General features: G+C 41.7%; 1 protein-coding gene across 1 annotated transcript in view; it reads left to right on the forward strand.

Annotated features, from left to right (window-relative positions):
- usp43b (ubiquitin specific peptidase 43b) overlaps positions 1–22,968 on the forward strand; it is a 109,214-nt gene that overhangs the window by 32,697 nt on the left and 53,549 nt on the right. Inside the window, exons 3-6 of the mRNA XM_056240857.1 lie at positions 232–341; positions 18,058–18,150; positions 21,153–21,288; positions 21,762–21,906. Of these exons, the coding sequence (XP_056096832.1) occupies positions 232–341; positions 18,058–18,150; positions 21,153–21,288; positions 21,762–21,906 (484 nt within the window). The remainder of the gene's footprint in view (positions 1–231; positions 342–18,057; positions 18,151–21,152; positions 21,289–21,761; positions 21,907–22,968) is intronic.

Here is a 22,968-nt window from a genome sequence, read left to right on the forward strand (position 1 = left end):
TGCTCCCTGTGGTTTTTATCCTCCTGTCTTTCTTTTAGCTGTTTTCAAGTTCACTGCTGCCAGCATAAAACTTCAATACAAACTGTAAAAATGAGAGCACAATATTGGCTCACTGGGTGAGGCAGAAGTCAGGTCGATCGATATTCTCACCAGCACCTCCTGGAAAGATGCATGGGGCGTTCTTGGGGACAGTATATAAATGTCTGTATGACCTTTATGTTTTTGTTGCAGGGTCCAGAAGGAGGGGATGTAAAGCCCACCTCTGATACCCTGACCCCACCACAGGCACAGCCTGATGTACGTCACAGCTTTGTACAGGAGCACTTCCAGGCACAATACAAGTAAGTGTACTGCCAACACGCAACACACAGCATTTGGGGTTGTAAGATTTTTTTTAAATGTTTTTGAAAGAAGTCACTTATGCTCACCAAGGCATCATTTATTTGATCAAAGAAGGGAAAAAAAACGAGTAAAAACGGACTGTAATATTGTGGAGTATTATAATTTTAAATAACTTTCTATTTGAATATGTTTCAAAATGTAATTTATTCCTGTGATGTCAAAGCTGAATTTTCAGCATCATTCTTCAGTCATCCTTCAGAAATCATTCTAATATGATGATTTGATGCTCAAGAAACATTTCTTATTATCATCAATGTTTAAAACAGCTGTCCTTCTTATAAAATAGATCTTTGTTGAAACCATGAACTTTTTCTTAGGATTCTTTGATGACTAGAAATGTCAAAAGAACAGCATTTATTTGAGATAGAAATCTTTTGTAACAACGTAAATGTCTTAACTGTCAATTTTATGAATCGTTGCTGAATAAATAAATAAATTACTGACTTCCAACTTGTATATGTTATTGTTAAATGTATATAAATGATATCAAAGTTATATATACATTTGGATTTTTCACAACCTAATTTAAAGAACCAACTTATCCTACTATGACATTTGAAAGCATATTAGTAGCAAATAGCATACACGTAAAAAATGTGTACTACTAGTAATTTCCACTGGAATACATCCAATACATCTGTTAAAGTGGAGAAATTGCTGAAGAGGACAAAAAAGGCACAGATCTTAACTATACAGTAGATAGTTAATGTATCTACACTATTTTGTTTAAAAAGCATATTAAAACCAACAGGTATTTGTGTTTTGGACACTGTTTTTAAAGCATACCAAGTTCATTTTATATATTAATATGTCCCAGTGACAAGCTGTTGTACCCGTTAAAGGTAAACATTTTTGCAAATTTTCTTTCTGAGAGTTTTGAGAGAATGATGACTTATGACCTGGAATGAAAAAAAAATTATTCCCAGGACCAACTTCCCAAATCTGACCCCCTCCACTTGCTATGACATGAGATGAATCAGTTTATGTTAACTCCAGGGATACGGTCCCCTCTTTTGCAGCATATGTCCAACTGCAGCAAGCTGTTCTTAGACAGAAGATCCAAACAAACCATCACCATCAAGCAACTCCAATCAGGCCAGATGGTTTGGTTGTCCACAAGGGATCTCTATTTGAAGTCTCCATCAAAAAAGCAAAGTCTTTGATTGGTGGTCCATTTAAAGTTCTAAAACAAATTCCTCCAGTCGGTTTAAAATAAAACCAACTTCACATTCAAACTGACTGCACAGACAACTCAAGCTATGTTTCTTTATGTAGTAACAAACTTTATAAAAAAAACAACACTATGTAGGACACCATACTGTATGTATCAATCAATCAATCAATCAATCAATCAATCAATCAATCAATCAATCAATCAATCAATCAATCAATCAAACTTTATTTATAGTCAAGTCAAGTTATCTTCATTTATATAGCGCTTTCAGTGGTGGACAGTAACGAAGTAAATGTAATTCGTTACTGTACTTAAGTAGCTTTTTTGCGTATCTGTACTTTACTCAAGTATTTAAATTTTGGGAGACTTTTACTTTAACTCCACTACATTTCAAAGTCAATTATCTTACTTTTTACTCTACTACATTTTCAAAATCAGTCGTTCCTTTTTATTTATGAGTGGATAAAAACGTAACTGGCCAAACGAGCCACCAATCACAGTACAGCGCGCGCGCTTTGTTTTGAACTTGCCTTGGCGATATCTACTAAGCGTGAACCAGAGCCGTTAAATATGAGAGTTGCGAACATAGATGGTTGTGACAGTGATCTCGCCGCCGTGCGGTCACATTATTCGTGTAGCTCTCAATAGTTCCAAACAAATCACGTTGACAATGAAGCGGGACAGAGAGCAGCAGCTATTATTGCAGCAATTATCGGTAAGTATTAACGCATAATGTACATTGCTTACGTTGCCACTAAAATGAATTGCATATAATAGCTTTTTTTTCTGGGGAGAAGCCTAGCAGAAACACTGCATTAATACATTTTTGTGTTTAATTTTGGAGGGAAATTGGCTGCTCCCATAACATAGAATATAGAATATATATATAATGTGTGTGTGTGTGCGCGCGCGCGCGCGTGTGTGTGTGTGTGTGTGTGTGTGTGTGTGTAGGCAAGGTGTGTGTGTGTATATATATATATGTGTATATATATTTAATGGGGTTGTGCAGGTTTATGTGAATGTATCATAACATTAAGATGTTAATGATTATGATCATAGGCGCTGGAGAAAAATATATTCAGTAAATACTGTAAATGTTTTATACCTTATGGGAACAGTCCCCTTCCCTCCAAAATTAAACACACACAAAATTAATTCAATTTAAATATATATATATATATATATATATATATATATATACATATACATATATATATATATATATATATATATATATATATATATATATACAAATTATAATAGGACATTATAGCCATAAAAAAATCAAAGTACTTGGATACTTAAGTACATTTGAAGGCAAATACTTTTGTACTTTTACTCAAGTGAATGTTTAAAGGCAGCACTTCTACTTTTACTTGAGTAATATTTTACCTTGAGTATCTTTACTTTTACTCAAGTACATGGTATGTGTACTTCGTCCACCACTGAGCGCTTTTAACAATGGATTGTTCCAAAGCAGCTTTACAGAGATAAACATATAATTTAAGGTAACAGAGATTGTTTTGGTTTTATAGCGGTTCTTGAATAATGTTATTTCCAGCTAAAGTTAGTTTTGATTGATTCACCTCCGTTGAAATGATCATTTGTTATTAAATTAGGGGCCACTAAGACAACGTCGTTCTCTCTAAACAGACTTTAAACGCGAACCTGTGATTAACGCTGACGGCGTTCACATGTGTTCACATGCGCATTAAGAATTGATTCTATAGTCATGTGCTTTTGAAAATATGTGCGCAGGTTTGTAATTCCATACAACCCATGCCTAAACAAACTACTTGTCTTGCCTATAAATTTTGATACAGAATTTTGTTTTATTTTATCACTTCGGGGTACGCGAGCCGGATTTATAAAGCACTTTAAAACCACCAAAGTGGACCAAAATGCTGTACACAAAAATAAATAAAATACATAAAATATATACTTTATAAAGCATATAATACAAATAAAACAAATCAAGAGACATAAAACATAAGAAAAATAGCCATACCATAAAAAACGATAAAATAAATTAACAAAATGTCAACATCAGGTGTCAAAGGCCAAGGAGAAAAGGTGGGTAGAAGTGATTAAAAAAAGACAGTCTAATAGGCAGAGGCAGCCTCTTATGTGTAGCCTCATAGACTGAAGCAGACTCAACATGTGACTAAACTATATAGTGCAGATTTTATTTATACAGTCTACCAAGCCACTAAATGGCCTGTTCATAATATTTACATTTATGCACTTGGCAGACTTGACATTACTGTGTTGAGATGCTCAAACAAACAGCAGAGTTTAATATTACCTCCGCATGTTAAACTGAGATAAGAGAAAGTATTTAAAAAAAATTAAAATACATGTGAGAGTTTAAATCATATTCTATAACCTAGAGAGTTCAGATCTTATATTCCCTCTCAATCTTCTTCTCGCTCCAGTGGTGAAATGCAGTTAGCAGATTTTCAGTTTTTCCCAGTCACTTCCCTGCAGTTCTCCACTGACACTCGTCTGAACAGTTTATGTCACTCATCTAGCCTCTCTTCAGCTGTTACCTGTGTTCTCACTGTCATTTTGAGACATCATTACATTACTTTATCCTTCTCTTTGGCATCCACATCTCTTTTTTTCCCATCCTCCATCTGCTGCTAGCTGGTTAATTTGTTCATTTTACATACATTTTATGATGAATCACTGACATGAGTAGAAAATTACTGTTTATCATCACCCAACTGCTGACAAAAAAAGCTCTGCACAAACACCTGGCCTGCAGTCCACACATCAGCAAGCCCGAGCACGTCAATACGCAAATATCTACACAGACCGACATAAAAACACTGATTAAATGTGTGACGTAGTCTGAAGCTCTCGTTCATGAGAACTGTAATTAGTTTTGAAAATAACAGCATACTAGACATTTGCTCCCAAAGGAAGTAACTCTTGTTTTTTGCTGTACTTTTAAAAATAAATCGTGAAATATCTGCCATTTCATCATAGTGTTGTTCAATGCCCATTTAAAAATGAAAAACAAACATTGATTAGCGAATCAACTTGCAGACCACTTGAAATCCAACAATTTAGCACAACAGCTGAGTTTCGGAAGTAAAAACGTACTCGGTTACTAACGTAAACTCGGTTCACTGAGAGTAGGGAACGAGTATTGCGTAGCTATACGCAGTGGGAAAACTCCTTTTCTCGAGAATATTGAAGCCTTTATTTTAAACGCGGTGCAGTTTTACACTTGGGTCGGGGGCCTTGACGCTCTGGGAACGGGAAGCGCTTGGCAGGCTAGGAGCACCGGTGAGTTTCAGCCGCTGGGCGGGGCTGAGATGCTGGTTTAGCTGGCTGTGGGGTCGACGCTTTCTTAGGGCGACCCGGCACTGAGCTTGATCGCTTTGGCAGGAAGTGGCTCATAGCCTGTGACGACTTCTGAGCTTCTGTAAAGTGCTCGGAGAATCCCTTAACTGCGGGGCCGAAGAGACCAGCACTCGAGATCTGCTAGTCCAGGAAGGTAGCCTTGTCCGCATCTTCGATATCTGTCAAGTTGAATCAAAGATGGCGCTCTAGGACGACTAAGATGGCCATGCTTTTTCCGATCGCCTGGGCAGCGGCCATTCCTCGGTCTCTGATACAGCCAAAGACAGGCTGTCATCATGCTCCTCTTCCGATCCACCAAATGAGACGAGGCCGGCCACTTCGAGGGAGGGGCGCTGGTCCGTCTTGGTGAACAGGATGGGCGAAGCATTTCTCTCTGGAGAGAGCGAGGCACACGGGGACGGCGTGGGCTCGCTCGTTTCTGAGCGTTCAAGCATCCTCTGACCCCGCCATTTCGAGGAGGGCGGGAAACGGGAGGGCGCGAGGGGTGGTGTCGCTCTCTGACGTAAAGTGAGAGCAGCCGCCTTGTGTGAGTGCAGCTTCAGTGTGTCCGGATCCCAGGCATGAAGCACAATCAATGTGTCCGTCTGAGACAGAGGGGCTCTGCATGCCGTGCAGTCGGAGTGTGACATTTGAAACAACTTCACATGTTTGAAATTTGCTCTTTCAAAGTTCTGCCGCAGCGAGCACTTGAAGCTGATAAAGGATATTAGTGTTCGCCGGATGGCCGCAGGGAAACGGCGAATCAGGAGAGCAGCGCCGAGTTGCTGAAAGCAGGATGTCGCTCGTTCCGCTGCTGGGCTCGTCGACGGCGAAGGCTTCAAGGAGAAATCAGCGAAGACGCATCTTTCGCTGAAGGAGATAAAATCTGATTCCTATGGCGAAATGGGCCGCTTATATAGTCAGCAGCCACGCCCATTCTGGCGCGCTTTGGCAGAAAGCGTCCTGATAGGTTTGTGTGTCCTCGCTGCTTCGCCATAGGTTCGTGCAGTTCTCGCAGCCCAGCCTATCAGGGAGCTAGACAGCTCTGTGCTGTGCTGGCTGTGCAGCTGCACTGCGTTTTAAAATAAAGGCTTCAATATTCTCGAGAAAATGAGTTTTCCCACTATGTATAGCTACGCAATACGAAGGGAACGTTCTCGAAAGGGAATCACATTCATTTTCTCCATATAGTGGATCTGATTTTTAGCGATAACCTTTAAAAAGAGACCTGTGAACTGCAACATTGTTAATCATACATCATGTTTAACAGCATAATTCCTAGAAAAAAAGAAGAAGAAAAAAACAATTTCCCATGATTCTGCACAGAAATATCCTGCAATCAGAGAATAATGACAAGCAAATCACACCAAAAGAACACAACTCGGCTCTGTCTGCGAATGAACATACTCAAATTATCTAAATATTTGTATACATAATATGCAAAAAAGAAAGAAAAAAATGGCTTTAATGAGGGAAAGAACTAGTCCCATGAAGCATTGAAAATGACAATCAAATTATAAATTATACATACATTATATATTAAACATCATTAGATAAATAGTTTTATATTTCTCCATCAATTATATTTCGATTATTTTCAATCCTTAATGGGATTGTCATTCTTTTTGTCATTAAAGCCACATCTTGTACCTTTTGTCTTTTTGTTAAATTTTCAAATGCTATTTTTCTTCAAATAATAGTTTGTAATATTCTGATTCACCTCGTAGTTGGGCTTATAACCCTTAATCAAAGAATTTTTTTAAAATTTGAAAAATACTTCCAGAACCAAGGCCAGTGTAAAAAAAATAAGCATGCACTGTTGCAGTAGGTCCACAGCATTGGAAGTACCTCCAGCAATGCACAATTTAGAGATGTGTCCCAATTCAGAGACAGCCTCCTTCGAAGGAATGCAGTTCCCTTTCGAGGGAACTTAACACTGCGTCGAGAATCGACTCTTTGGGGACGCTCCCTTAGCGTGCGCCTCTGAAGTATGAATGAAACTATTCCAATCCTGATTGGTGTTGCGTCATGACGTAACATGTGACGGCATAACCGGATGCATAAAAGCTACGCCGGAACAAACACAAACTAGCTTTCGCTCTTCAGCAAGCGCTCTGTGTTGAAAACTGTCTGTCTTATTTGGTGTTGTTTGTCAGAAAATATTGTTATTATGGCCAGCGAACAATTCAAAGCTTGTGTGCCTCCCTGCCCTCGTTTCATCACGGGTGGGGACACACATGCTTTATGTGTGAATTGTTTGGGACCGCAGCATGCACGGGCAGCTCTCGAGGGAGCTGCTTGTGTAGACTGTAAAGCACTTCCCATTAGAGTGCTGCGCTCCCGGCTGGCGTGCTTTGATGAGCACGGTCAGGCTCGCGTTCCCCATGGTTCTGGTCCCGCGTCCGTTGAGGCGGCGCGGCGATTGAGATCGTGGGGTTCGCAGCGGGATCTTGTGGATGAGATTGAGACTGCTGAGGCACCTTCTCACTCTTCATCCGAGGATCTCGTAGCCTCTGAGAGTGGTGCAGGAGCCCGCATCGCGGCTTCTCCTGCCCATGATCAGGTCCCGATGCTTGAGCTCTCTGCTTCCGAGGAAGTAGATGTGCTCAGCATTGATGCGGATGACCGTGATCTAGGCGCGCCAGTTCACGGCCAAGGTTATGAGGAGCTGGTGGAGGTTGTGACTCGTGCTGTGGCCAGACTTAACATCAGCTGGCCACATGATGAGCAGGGAACGCAAGTGAGAAGCAAGCTTGATGAGCGTTTCCTGCAGCACAGATCGCAACCTCAGCGCCGGGGTTTGCCGTTTTTCCCCGATCTCCACAAAGAGATTTCGAGATCGTGGGATAAACCGCACTCATCCCGTGTCTCCAATCCCAGTATGGTGGATTACAGTAATGTTATAGGGGCACGGGATATGGGTTATGGGAAGATGCCTAAAGTGGAAGAGGCTTTAGCGGGTTATCTTTCTCCTGAGTCGGCATCTTCCCTAAAAACCCCGGCGTTGCCTAGTAAGCCCTGCAGAGATACATCTGCATTAATAGGCAGGGCTTACATGGCGGCAGGTCGGGCTGGTTCATGTCTGCACTCTATGGCACTCTTGCAGGCATACCAGGCCGACCTCCTGAAAGATTTGGATGAGGGGGAGGGGCCAACTCCTGAAGATATTGCGGAGTTAAGGAGAGCCACAGATCTGTCTCTTCGGGCCACAAAAGAGACGGCCCGCGCTATTGGCCGCTCTATGGCAGCTATGGTGGCCACGGAGAGACATCTGTGGCTAAATTTATCTGGCATGAAGGAAAAGGATAGATCCTTTCTGCTGGATGCGCCGCTTTCGCCTTCTGGCCTGTTCGGCGACGCCGTTACATCGGTCGTCGACAGGTTTCAGGAGGCGAAGAAACAATCTGCGGCGTTCCAGCAGTACCTCCCCCGTAAGGCAAAATCCAAATCGAGTAGGGTGGGGCCAAAAGATCTGCCCCAGCCATCAGCCGGCTCCTCACACCGGGCAGAGCAGAGAGAGAGCGTTTCCTCTAGAGCCCCTCCTCCTGGAGCTTGGCAACAGAGGAAACACTCTCAAAAGTCGAAGTCCTCCAACCAGAAGGGCGACCTGAGGGACGTCATTCAGGCTAGGAGGGCTTCGGGGAAGAGGTCTTAACCGAAGTGGTAGGACCTCTGAGGGCTGTCCCCTCCACTGTAGGGCAACCGAGGTTGTTCTCACAGCGGAGCCCTCTAGGAAACGATGTATGTTGCCCGCCGTCAACGACGCTTCGGGCCGCATCTCTTTCCAGCGAAAATATTCTAATAAAGAAAAAGCATCAATTATGGTCACAAAAGCCGTATCGACTACACCCTGCCGGTATTCCGCTTCAGGTAGTCGAGAAAGATGCTCGAAAAACACCAGAGGCCAGTCTCGAGAGGCTGGTACCCCTAGTAGATTTTGTAGAGGCATGGTATCATCTTCCCAACATATCTGCATGGGTCCTGCATATAATAAAATCAGGGTACAGACTGCAGTTCGCGCGCTGCCCCCCCAGGTTTTCAGGGGTAGTGCAGACTACAGTGGTTCCAGAGCAGGCTCAGGTGATGGAACAGGAGGTACAGACTCTGCTGCTAAAGGAAGCCATGTTCTTCCTTTGGACAGGGAGTCCGGGTTTTACAGCCGGTACTTTATAGTTCCAAAGAAGGATGGGGGGTTAAGGCCAATTTTAGATCTCAGGGTTTTGAACCGGTCTCTGAGGAGGTTCAGGTTCAAAATGCTAACCATTCCTGCAATCGTGAGTCAGATCAGGTCCGAGGACTGGTTTGTCACGATAGATCTAAAAGACGCTTATTTTCACATCTCCATCCTTCCATGTCACAGGAGATACCTGAGGTTCGCTTTCGGGGGCGAAGCTTACCAATATCGGGTTCTTCCGTTCGGCCTAGCACTCTCTCCCCGCACATTCACCAAATGTATGGATGTAGCCCTTGCTCCACTGAGACTTCAAGGCATTCGTATATTGAATTATCTCGACGACTGGCTCATTCTGGCTCAGTCTCGGGAGATGGCAGTTTGGCATCGAGATGTCGTCCTTGGCCACATTCAGAAATTGGGGTTGAGACTCAATACAAAGAAAAGTGTGCTAGAACCATCCCAGTGCACGATGTTTTTGGGAGTCGTGTGGAACTCGATTACGATGCAGGCACGAATATCTCCCGCACGTATCGAGTCAATTCTGGGGATGGTATCCAGGTTAAAGCTAGGCCAAGCCATCACTGTAAAGCAATTTCAAAGAATGCTGGGCCTCATGGCAGCGGCATCCAACATCATTCCTTTGGGCCTTCTACACATGAGGCCCCTTCAGTGGTGGTTAAAAACCAAGGGGTTTTCTCCCAAGGGAAATCCGTTTCGTATGATCAGAGTAACGCGCAGATGCCTTCGTTCTCTACAAATATGGAAGAAACCTTGGTTCCTGTCCCAAGGGCCAGTGTTGGGAGTGTCTTGTCGCCGGAAAACCGTTTCGACAGACGCCTCCCTCACTGGCTGGGGCGCGGTCATGGACGGCCGCTTTGCCAGGGGTCTGTGGCAGGACCATCATCATTCTTGGCATATAAATTGCCTGGAGATGATGGCTGTGTTCAGGGCTCTGAGGAGCTTCCTCCCAGACATCAAAGGTCACCATGTATTAGTACGATCAGACAATACGTCAGTGGTAGCCTATCTGAACCGACAAGGGGGACTCAGATCGCGCCCTCTATGCAGACTGGCGCATCAGATTATTCTTTGGTCCCAGGGGAAAATACTGTCTATCAGAGCAATGTATATTCCGGGGATTCAGAATCAGGGAGCAGACATCCTGTCGAGGCAGGGGCTGAGGCCCGGGGAATGGAGACTTCACCCAGAGGTGGTGAAGTTAATATGGGAGAGGTTTGGACCGATGGAAGTGGATCTATTTGCGTCTCGAGAGACGTCCCACTGTCCACTTTGGTTCTCCCTCTCACATCCAGCCCCACTGGGGTTGGATGCCATGGTACAGGCCTGGCCGAGGCTTCGCCTGTACGCTTTTCCCCCGATCGCTCTGCTTCCGGGAGTCCTGGAGAGGGTCCGTCAGGAGGGCATCAGTTTACTTCTGGTTGCCCCAAGGTGGCCGACCCGAGTATGGTTTTCAGACATAATATCACTCCTGATAGCTCTGCCATGGCAGATTCCTCTGAGGAGGGATCTGTTGTCTCAAGCGGAGGGCACAGTCTTCCACCCTCACCCAGAGCTGTGGAAGCTGTGGATCTGGCCTCTGAGGGGGTTCAGTACCTAGATGCTGGTCTATCAGCCGGAGTGGTTGAAACCATACTTAGTTCTAGGGCTCCATCTACTAGGAGATTATATGGCCTCAAGTGGAATGTTTTTTCCGCTTGGTGTAGAGAACAAGAGTTGGATCCAGTTAACTGCCCAGTGGCTTCAGTTCTGGAGTTTCTTCAAAATCGTTTCTCTGCGGGTCTCTCCCCTTCCACACTTAAGGTGTACGTGGCTGCCATTGCGGCTTTCCATGCACCATTGAGTGAGGGGCCTCTGGGGAGGCACCAGTTGGTCATTCGGTTTCTCCGTGGTACTCGGAGGATGAGACCGACAACCAGGTCCAGGGTTCCTACCTGGGACCTGGCAATAGTTCTTGAAGGGTTATCCCTGGCCCCCTTCGAACCTTTGCAGTCGGCTTCGCCTAAGGACTTAACGCTAAAAGTGGTATTTCTCTTGGCTATTACCTCACTTAAGAGGGTGGGAGATCTCCAAGCCCTGGCAGTGACACCAGCTTGCTTGGAGTTTGCCCCTGGCAGAGTAAAAGCTTTTTTGCACCCGAGTCCGGGCTATGTGCCTAAAGTTCCATCTAATACGGCTCGGTCTACAGTCCTTCAGGCATTCCATCCTCCACCTCATGTGTCGGCAGAAGAAGAGAAGCTTCATTTGCTCTGCCCCGTCAGAGCTTTGAGCGTGTACCTTGAGAGGTCCTCTTCTTGGAGAAGGTCGGACCAATTATTAGTATGTTTTGGGTCACCTAAGAAGGGGCTCCCGGCATCCAAGCAGACTATTAGTAATTGGATTGTTCAAGCTATTACTGAGGCTTACAAGGTGCGCAACTTGCCTTCACCTTTAGCCGTGAGGGCTCATTCAACTAGAGGCATGGCTTCCTCTAGGGCCCTTCTTTCGGGAGTACCCCTACAGGAGATCTGTGAGGCAGCCGGTTGGGCTACTCCACATACTTTTATTAGGTTCTACAGTCTCCACCTTCCTAATACGCCTGGTGCACACGTGCTCAGTCCTCGCTGAGTGCCTAGACAGTTTCACTCCGGGACAGGCCTATTCGGTGCGTGGCCTAGTGGGCACTCGTTCCCCAAAGAGTCGATTCTCGACGCAGTGTTAAGTTCCCTCGAAAGGGAATGTCTCGGGTTATGACTATAACCCTTGTTCCCTGAGAAGGGAACGAGACACTGCGTCGTTCTGCCACGCCCCTTAAGGCCTGAGAGCGGCTTGCTTCATCGCTAGGCTAGTTTGTGTTTGTTCCGGCGTAGCTTTTATGCATCCGGTTATGCCGTCACGTTACGTCATGACGCAACACCAATCAGGATTGGAATAGTTTCATTCATACTTCAGAGGCGCACGCTAAGGGAGCGTCCCCAAAGAGTCGATTCTCGACGCAGTGTCTCGTTCCCTTCTCAGGGAACAAGGGTTATAGTCATAACCCGAGACGACTTCCACGAAGGTCGGACCGAACACAACACCACACAGCACCAGAGATTTCCAGTAATTACAAGAAAGTTCAGGCCAAACCGTCTCTTTCTGATGTTAGTTACTGCAGGTGGTACAGTATAATCTCATAGTCACTTTTATCCCGAGGCCCAGAGGTTCTGAACGCTTGTGGAAGAAACTGTTGAAAGAGCTTTAGTTGCAGCACAGCAGGAGAGAAGGTTTAAAAGTCAGATTCATTGCACTGTATACAACGACAGGCCCTGTGTGGAATTTAAATGACTGCCAGTCAAGTGGCCTTCATACTAATGCAGATCATGGCACGAATGTTATTCTCATCAACGTCTTCCAAATATTTAACTAGCTCCTTCTGTTGTCTGGATACCAGTAAATATTGAGCTTATAAGGGAGAAATATTATTCCAGAAGGGTGTATTTGCCTGTTTGTTTGCACTAATAATATGATCCTAATTTGTCAATGCAAAATATATTACAGTATGATATGATATTAATACAAAAATTTGCCAGTATACAACAGCACATGGCACTAGGTATTGCATCCCACAATGTAACTGACTCAACCCTTTTTATAACCAGCATGGCAGGAAAACATATTTTGATTATCTCTTTCTTGGCTCGTTCATAATATATATATATATATATATATATATATATATATATATATATATATATATATATATATTAAAAACTACAAAATAAAAAAAAAGTTTACTCTGTTTGAAAAAATAATAAAAAACTGTAAAACGTCCACATCAAATACTAAAGATCCTATTAAGAATTACTTTGGTGAATAAGCTAAAAAAAAAACTAAAAAACAAGATGTGTTGTTGTGTTTTTACAAAAATAACTTTATTTACAGGCCAAAACAAAGAAAAAGGGTTTTTAATTTATATCGTCATTAGTGTCACATAATTCTACCATTTTGTGTGCAAGCTCCTCCCTTTTATAAAAAAGAATAAAATAAAATATATAGTAAAATAATATAATAAAATTAAATGTAATTATTAATTATTATTATAGTAATTATTATTAAAAAATTAAAAAATTAAAATTAAACATGATTTTATTTCCAAGACGACAACTAGAATAAACCTACACGTAATGGGGTCACGTGACAACCTATGCTAAACATGAGGTCATGAGATCTGTAACATTAGGCTCGTTTAATGTGAGCGTCGCCACGGTGGTAGTGGGCTGCAGTGAGGGGAGGAGTGAAAAAAGTGCAAGCAAGATGGACAGTTCTCTCTTCTAAATGTAAGTTCTGTCAGGTCCATTAAGTCAAGAACACACATGACAATAAATGATTAGGAAATTGTATTGAATAAATTGCAATTCAAGTTGATAATTAAAATTTGGCGGTATGGCTCTGTTCAGGGAGTCCTCTGACCTTTCATGAGCACCATGAAATAGCAGAGAGTCAGAGGACAGCAGCAGCATTAGGGAACACTCACAGTTTAGTACTGGGAGAGCAGAACTATTCCCCCATATGAACAGAGCAGCAACGATGACAGAAAAGCAAATGCCATGTTATACACGACAAGGAGGAGCTGGGGAGGAGGTGGGTTGCAGAGAGCGAGCAGCGATTGCAGAGAGCGAGCAGTTAGGAGCGAACTGAATCTGCTTAAATAGGGCGCCCTGATTTGAGCGTAGTCATTAGCAGCGAGGGGAGATGAACAGCAGATGCGCTGATGCAGCTCAGCTGAGCGATCGCTGATGAGACCGTGTAGTCGGCCGATAGCGTTAGCAGCATCTTGACTACCTGCCCTGCCAGAACTGACTCTGACGCTCAATTTCTGTTGCTTTTATATGAAAATAAATATAATTAAAAAGACACCCATAGTACTTATTTGTTTCCATTTGAAAGACGTGTTTCTCGATCATTTTTACTTTAATTACAGACATGTTTTTATAAATATGACAATCACATAGAGATCGCACTGTCAGAGAGTTTGGGAATATTCACACATAATGTATACACATAAAAACATTATATTAGAGTTTTAAAATCAAACAATTTAAAAGAGAACAATACATCACAGTTGTTAAACCAATGAGCATTAAGCTGTCGTTAGCAAGTCGTTTCCCATTATGCTTTTGATCAGTGCAGTCGGTGGAGAGCAACTGCAGAATCCGACACGTCACGAGAGTTTTTTGGCATACGTCAGCATGACGTCATAGCAAGGCCTCTACATAGATTACGTCTACATTAATCCGGATACATTTGAAAATGGCGTTTGTTTAAAAACACTCTCCTTCCACACTAGCGTTTTTAGGCGTTTCCCGACGTTTCAGTGTGGATGAGAAACTTTTGGAAAATGCATGAAAACACTAAATTCACCTTACTGCGCATGCGTAAAACCTCACAAAAGCTCACTGACATGATACAGACGGAAAAATAAATAATAAAGTTATCCCAGACAGCAATATAGTGTCGGTCCAGATCCGGCCCACATCTGGTGCGTTGAATCCACATGTACCAGTTGTGGCCCGGATCTGGGCCGACACTGTTGCTGTCTGGGACCACACAATTCTTGACAGGATCATTTTATTTAACAAAATATCTCACCATTCAATGATACGTCCAGGTCGCACTCACCATATGTTTGGTCTAAAACTACTCTCATGTATTGCCGCAGGACGGCAAATGTCAGTACATTTTCTTTCATCTTTGCAGGACTGTGATATGAAGAGTGTGCAAAGTAACATATTTTAGCAGCAGTGTGAAAGTGAATAGCACATAACAGGTAGCCTGGAAATCCAGACCCAAATCCGAAAGATTAAGGGTCTGGCATTGAGTAATAAAAATCGCCCAACTCGAGGGGCGGCACCAAGCATGCATTTGAAAATCTCACTGCACGCAATTGGATAACACTACGAACAAACCCAACAATACGCCAGTGGAGTAGCTAGCCGTATCCGGTCGGCAAACAGCAAAAACGTCCTTCTTGCAAAGGAACGATTCGAGCGCCGTCTTCTGTTCCTCTTTTAGATAAAAAGCCAAGTCTAACTCGTTCATTGTAGCGACCATCTTGCAATGTTTACTAATGACTTCAACGTCACAGCGCTGTCGTCATCTGTTTAGCTCGCCTCTGGCCCGCCTATATCAGAGACACCGATGTGATTGGTGCAGCTCGGCTACAAGGGCATAGTTAATGAGCATCATTACTTAATGCCAGAGTGACTGAGCAAATTCAAATTGTGCTCTCGTGAGAACTCTGGATTTCCAGGGTACATAACAGGCACAATACCGGTATAAACATGAATATCTATTGGTACAATATGCGTCAGATGACTAAACTTACGTCATAGTTTTTAAATACCTCCGTTTTGACAGTCCACACTACAACGCGAAAACGGCTTTTTCAAATTTATCTACTTTGGGGAGCGTTTTCAAAAAGCTTTGTTTTCATTACTAAAAACGCTGTTTTAGTGTGGACGGAAGGCGAAAACGAAGAGAAAAATATGCGTTTTCAAACTAAAATGTATTAGTGTGGACAAGGCCCAAGGTCGGACCACACCGGACACATTTCACAATTTGAAGGATCCTTGGAAGGCTCCCTTCATTCAGCTCGTTTCGAAGGATGCATCAAGTGTATCCTTTGCGTCCTAATCACCAACAATCCTTTGCACACATTTCTATTCGCGTAAAAGAACTGACAGAAAACGAGTCGCAGCTGAGCTTGTCTGAGTTCATTATGAAATGTAATGTATGTTTTTTCGGAGATGAAGCAGGCATACATGCTATCTTTTGTTTTGGTGTAAATTAATCACTAAACTGCCAATAATGTGAGCCACTGGGACACCACAGACGATTGTCTGCATTAATAAAAAGCCAGCTTATAAAGATTTTTAATACTAAGTATTTTTCCAAAATTAAGTTTTAAAAGTATTTTTATGCCGTGAACATGGGGGCGGGAACATGTGTAACGTAGTCATGTGCACTTACAGACCGTCTTATTCTAGCATTTAATGCTGAGGAGGACTCAAGCCTACAAGCCTGAGAAGGACTGGACTAGGAAGGACACAGACTCACTAGGATGCAGCCTTCTGTTTAATTAGAAACATACAGAGCAACCAGTATAGTCCGAGTCCCATTTGATTTTTAGTGAATCAAAAACATACAGAGCGACCAGTGTAGTCTGATTCCAGAACAACAAAAGATTTGAATTATAGACTGAGATCATTTGGATTATTATACCTGTCATTTTACTATCCACATAATTGGATCATGTTCTCCTATTCGGTGTAAACACAGCACTGCTGCTGTATTGTTTGTATTCAGCAGTAAGGACAGCTGATGTGTGTTTTACATACGTGGGTGAACTGCAACCGTAAAGCTCAGCATTAAAACCTGAAGTCTCCACATAACACCCTGACAGCTGCTGGAGATGAACGGGGCTTTCCTTCACTCTCTAAAAATATCTCTCTCCACCTCTCTCTATTTGTCTTTCCAACTGACAAGTGCCAGTAGGGAGAAGATGTGGAGAATTGTTTAAATTAAAAAGGCATTAGTATAGTATAGAGTGTTGTATTCTAAGAAGAATAGATTTGAAGTTAAACTGTAAATCGAAATTAATATAATCGAAAGTATATAGGTGCATGTTTATTGCACCAATTTTATTGGTGCATGTTATTCAAAATAACATTGTGTTCATAATATTTAATTAAAAATTTTATTTAAAATTTAGTATAATAATAATAAACTGCAGTGTCTATTTACACTAAGTGCAAATAACCCGCCTTGTTGGCAGAGGCTATTTACACAAACTCCGCCCACTGAGGTCTAATTGGACTAGATACAATTATGGAAGACGCCGGAATTATTAACATTAACAATAGTGTAGAAGTAAGGTGCAAACCGACTTGAGTTCGAATACGCCTTTTGCCAAACTCGCTTTACTCCCTTTTCCCATCACATATCAGATCGGAAGGCATTTATTTTCAATTAAAATGAAGAAAATATTCAAAAAGTGTAAATATTGTGTCTAACGTGCGTTTAATAATAAAGTGTTTATCAGTTAAGGCCATTGCACACTAAGTCCGAAATTCGCATCCGAAATTTTCGCACGTTAAAAAAAAAATTTGACCTCACGTTAAGTTCATCACGCTTGCACACTGCCTCCGAAACTTTCGTCCGTCATAAAAAAAATCGGATCGGGTTCGATTTTCGGCGTTTTTCGCATCCGTAGCAAGCAGTTTGAATGGAGTTTGAATGGTGTTTTGACAATTCAGAGCCACTGAATCACGAATACGAAAAACACATGCAAAAATTTCGGACTTCAGTGTGCAATGGCCTTTAGGGTTAAGGGTAGGTGTAGGGACGGCTTTATTGTCCCAATAAGGCGGCATCCATTTAATACTTTGAATAAATATAATCATTTACACTCTGTTATTACTACATACCGTTTAATGTACAACAATACTGAGGTGCAAATAGCATCTGACACTATTTAAAGTAGATAGATAGATACGATAGATACGATAGATACGATAGATACGATAGATAGATAGATAGATAGACAGACAGACAGACAGACAGACAGACAGACAGACTTCATCGTCAAAGTCATACAGGATCTGAACATGTACTGCGTTTGAAATCATGCTGTAAATGTCTGGCAAGGATGATGCAAAAAGCTGCAATTGTGATTTTGTGAGCACTAGTTTCCGTAGCTACAACAATAATTCTTCCCAAGAGACGTTCTGTGCTTCCCTGTGACATCACTTCCTCTTCCAATGAACTTCCCTTTAGGCTTATTCAAGCAATGCAATGGCTAATAGCTTTGTGTGTGTTTATTATACAATATTTTAATATGTTTGTGTGTCCACTAATCTGAGTTGTTGATGTTTAACCAACCATCTTGCTTTCTCTTTTTCTTGTCCTTTTTTTCTAGGTCATCTCTGACATGCCCACATTGTCTAAAGCAGAGCAACACGTTTGATCCTTTTCTTTGCATTTCTCTTCCCATTCCTCTAAGACAGACGAGGTGAGTAAATTCTACCCAACAAAAGTTATTTGAAGTCTCGGAATCATGCAGAAACTTAATTGTTTTACTTGTGTTAGGGGTTGTACAGGATAGTGAGCTTTTTTTGCTTTGTGCTCAAAAACAATAAAGCACTTAAACCAGCAGCAACCGATGGATTGCCAGGGAAATCCTCATGAGGAAATGACTGCTGTTACGTTTGTAAGGCAAAACTATTGTCCCACATACACTATAATGTCACATCAGATATTTCTATATATATATCTTCATATAAACCAGGCTTGCAATTAAAAAACAAAATTGTAACTGTTTGAGGTGTGCAGTGGCGGTTCTAGAGGGGGGGCCAGGGGGGCCCGTGCCCCTGTGACAAAAAGCTTGGCCCCCCTTGTGGCCCCCCTAAATGTGGAGTTTGAAATAATTTTTACAAAACTGTTTTTTTGCTATCGTTGTATGCGTATTATTTTTTTTATTTTTCTATCTTTGTGGATTTGCATTTTCACGTGACAATTCGCATCACATTCGCGGGAATCGCGGCAGAATAACGCCTGTCTCCTGCACGCGAGAGAGGAGAGAAGAAGAAATTTGGTAAATGTCAGTTCAGTTGTAAGTTCATTCTTTATGTGCGTATGGGGTGTGCGATGTGTATTGTCTATTATGATATTGTAATCATTGTTTTAACTATGTACGAGGCACTGTGAGCTGACATAGCATTTGTCTATCCTTTCACTGCTGTGTGCAGTTCATAGGTAGGCTATGTCCCCAAATTAGTTTTTGTCTTATATTTATATCATATTATGTTCTTATATTAGAATATCACATCAGCAAGAGTGCCGTTTTCCCGTGCACAATTGCAACTGTGATATTTATGTTATACAACAGTTAAATTAACAATAAGTTAACATTGGGAGTTACTTTTTAGACACAATATTGTCAATATTGTTTGTTTTCCCTTTATTTCGCCGACTAGAATTTCATAATGAAACCGTAGTGAGTCTCAATGCAACACAGCGATGACTGAAATCCGCGTTTTGAACGAATCACTTGCTTCTTTCCCGAATAAATCAGCCGTTTGAACAAATCGTTTGAATGAATGAATCCCTCTTACAGGGACTTGCCGCCGCCTACTGGCGGTTTTAGTTTCATATTTAAAGTATCCTTTAATTAAAACGTTAAAATTAGAAATAATTTCATTTTTAAATATTGATTTAAAAAAAATCTCATAGCTTTATTTATGCAATTGTAAATGGAGTGTAAATATATGAATGCCACTTCTGTGTCACCTCTGCACTGCAAAGATGGATTTTGATTGAATTAATTAATTTGACTGGTAACAGTGGTACTGTATAATTATTGCATAATTAAGTATTATTGTATAAATAAGTATAATTACTGTATAATTTGAATGTTAGTATTTGACATAAAAGGTGATGCATAACTCTAAATAAGTTTAGAAAAAATGTCCATATATAGGTGAAAATGCCCCTGGAAATCAATTTAAGGTGGGAAATATTGCCCCTTAATTAAAAAATGTATTTCTGTCACTGCTGTGAACTGACCACTGCATAGAATATGAAAAATATTAATATCTTCGTGAGTCAGCTGTCAACAACAGGCTTAAACCAGCCATGGCACCAGCACAAAAACACAATCAGTAAAATATTATCTAATTATTAACAAAATGTTGAAAATATTGAAATATATTTTTGTCAATATTGCACACCCCTAATGTACGGTATTAATTTTGATTTCTTTAGGTCTTAAAAAGCCTTAAATTTGACTTTAAAAAGTGTGCAGGAACCCTGTAAACGGTTAGACATATCAAGTCAGTTATTTTCAGTAAATGAATTAATAAGCTTCTTGGTCCCCATTGCTTTTGCTCTATAGTTCTCAAAATGAAGAGAAAGAAGGACATCATGTCTATTACAGTTACTGTGACTAATACTGAATATGTAATGCAAATGTAAAAATATAATGGAAATGCAAATACATTGTTGAATGATTATAAACACGGTATTTTGCCTGTTAATGCCTGCAGCAGTGCAGAAAATGATATGACAACAATAAGGTCTAAATGTAACTGGCCCCTTTAACAGTACAACTGGCCCCAGCTTGGCCCCCCCAGTTGAAATGGGCTAGAACCGCCACTGGAGGTGTGGCACTGTCTACATGACCAATTGCCTTACTGCTACTTACTAACGCCACACTTATTCACAGTAGTTTATGTCTGGGGAGGGCGTTTTCAGGCTTTAGGTCACATCTCAGCAGGGTTAGGGTTGTGTAGCTCTCACACTGAAGTGTCACACTGTTTCTGAAGAGTAGATGAAAACCAGATCACAGTATAAATAATGGTGTAGTAGATGATGTTACTTCAGCTGGAGCTATACAGTTCAAAAGTTTGGGGTCACAATTTCTTTAAGAAATTAATACTTTTATTCAGCAAGGATGCATTAAATTGATCAAAAGTGACAGTAAAGATATGAATAGTGTTACAAAATATTTCTATTTCAAATAAATGCTGTTTGTTTAAACTTTAATCAAAGATTCCATAAAAAATATTAATCTTTTTCAACATTGATTATAATCAGAAATGTTTCTTGAGCATCAAATCATCATATTAGAGGGATTTCTGAAGGATCATGTGACACTAATTTACATTTTAAAATAGATTACAATAGAAAACAGAAAACAGAATTATTTCTTAATACAAAAACCTTACAAAATCGTACATACCCCACATCTTTAAAGGGTAGTATATATTGCATTCAGAATACACAGCTACTTTTGAATGCCAGGACATCGGTGTAGTTAACACCAGCAGTGTGTAACCGAGTGGCCAATCAGATGAATCCTTTAGCCACACCAGCCTGCTGAAGCCACACCCACCTTCTAGCTTTTGTAGCCTTTGAAAGAGGTTGTTTGAGATTTGACATGCCTTTCATTGATTTCAGTACAATTTGAAAGCTGCTTTTTGATCATAGAGGATGTGTTTTCTTGTCTCTCTACAGACCAGTGTGTGTGACTTTGGTGTTTAGCAGTAAAGGGCAGCGGTATCTGAGAGTGGGGCTCGCTGTGCCTCTCTTCGGCTCTTTGGCATGCCTGCGCAGGATGGTGGCGGATGAGGGCAAGATCTCTCCTGATCAGGTGACAGGTGCACACACAGCATCACACAGACAGACCTCATGCCTGCACACAATATATCACCTGACCAAACCACCTTCCCTCCCCCACTGCTACAGTGATTGTCAGATGGTACTATAGGACTTTGATATACACCATGATACTGAATTATTATATACAGTACATACAGTATTATGGTATTTGCATGCTACTCCAATACTAGTACGAAGAATACAATGGTACTTGTTTGTGATTTTGTTACAACTATGCTTTATAAGATCATTATTTTATTGTTTTATTCATTAGGTTAGTTATTATATTAATGTCTAAAATGTAACAACTTATTGGGTATTAATAAATGTGAATTATTTAAATAATAATAATAAATGATGTGCTTCAAATCCGAATATTTAGTTGTATCTTTATTTAATGATAATATCCTGCAACAATTGAGTAATTTTATTCAGTTTTCAATTTTTTATTCTCTGTTGTACTAGGTAATATTGACAGAGATCTACACAACAGGATTCAAGCGCTCATTCTTTGATGACGATGACTTGACCAGCATCGCAGAGAGTGACGTCATCTATGCCTTCCAAGCCCCGCCCCTTTACATCAGGGGTGGATCTGCACGAATCTCAGGTAAATATTGCCAAGTTTGAGGATGTTTTTGAGGATTATTAGGATATTAAGTGGGGATATTTTTTTTATATCAACCACATCTAAATATAAGAGTTGTTCCCCTTCAGGGACTACCGCTGCGCGTAATCGCAGTGGGAACGCCCTCAGCGTGACGCGTCTGAAGCATGAATGAAATCAGTCAATGGAGAGAATGAGCGTACGGCGAGTGACGTCATCGATCAGGAAGCTATAAATATCCCCTGAGCACACAATACGCCAGCTTTTCGTACTTCAGCAAGCTCTGTGTGTGTCTGAATCTGTCGATTGTGTTTGTCTGCTTTGTCAGGAGTTTATCACTATATATATTATATAAAAAAACCAATATGAGCGAGCAGTATAAGAAGTGTGTTCCCCCCTGTACTCGATACATCCAGGGTGGGGATTCACACGAGCTATGTGTGGCTTGTTTGGGAGTGCAGCATGCCCAGTCGGCTCTCGAGGGAGTCGATTGTGAGCATTGCGAGCGCTTTCCTCTGAGAACTCTGCGTTCGCGGCGATCGCTCTTCGAGGAGAGTGGTTTGCTGCGAGCTCCCCAAGGCTCGGGTCCCGCTTCTGTTGAGGCAGAGCGGCGGCGCTTGTCTTGGGGTCCGCAGATGGATCTCACCGGCGACGTTGAGACGGGCCCCGCCCTATCTCAGCTTTCTCCGGCGGGATCCAGTGCCTCTCACCCGGCTTTGGAAGCACGCGCTGCGGCGGTTACTTCTGCCCGGGTGGAGGCACATGATGATGTTGAATTAAGATTATCCAGTTCTGAGGAGCTGGATGGCGAAAGTTTTGCATCAGAGGAAACTAGTTTGTCACATTATACTGCAAATGAAGAAGGTTTGATGGATGTGTTATCTCGGGCTGTTGAAAAGCTCAGTATCGAGTGGCCAGCTGATAGACAGGAGTCTAGTAATAAAAGTAAACTAGATGATAGATTTCTGTCTGCACGACCTCAACCTTCTCGCCGGTGCTTACCGTTCGTCCCAGATTTTCATGCTGAGGTTTCAAAGACCTGGGTTAGACCGGTTTCAAGCAGAA

The sequence above is a fragment of the Rhinichthys klamathensis genome, unplaced genomic scaffold (genome assembly GCF_029890125.1).
Source record: "Rhinichthys klamathensis goyatoka isolate OS25496 unplaced genomic scaffold, OSU_Roscu_1.1 h1tg000616l_1, whole genome shotgun sequence".
Lineage (NCBI taxonomy): Eukaryota > Metazoa > Chordata > Actinopteri > Cypriniformes > Leuciscidae > Rhinichthys > Rhinichthys klamathensis.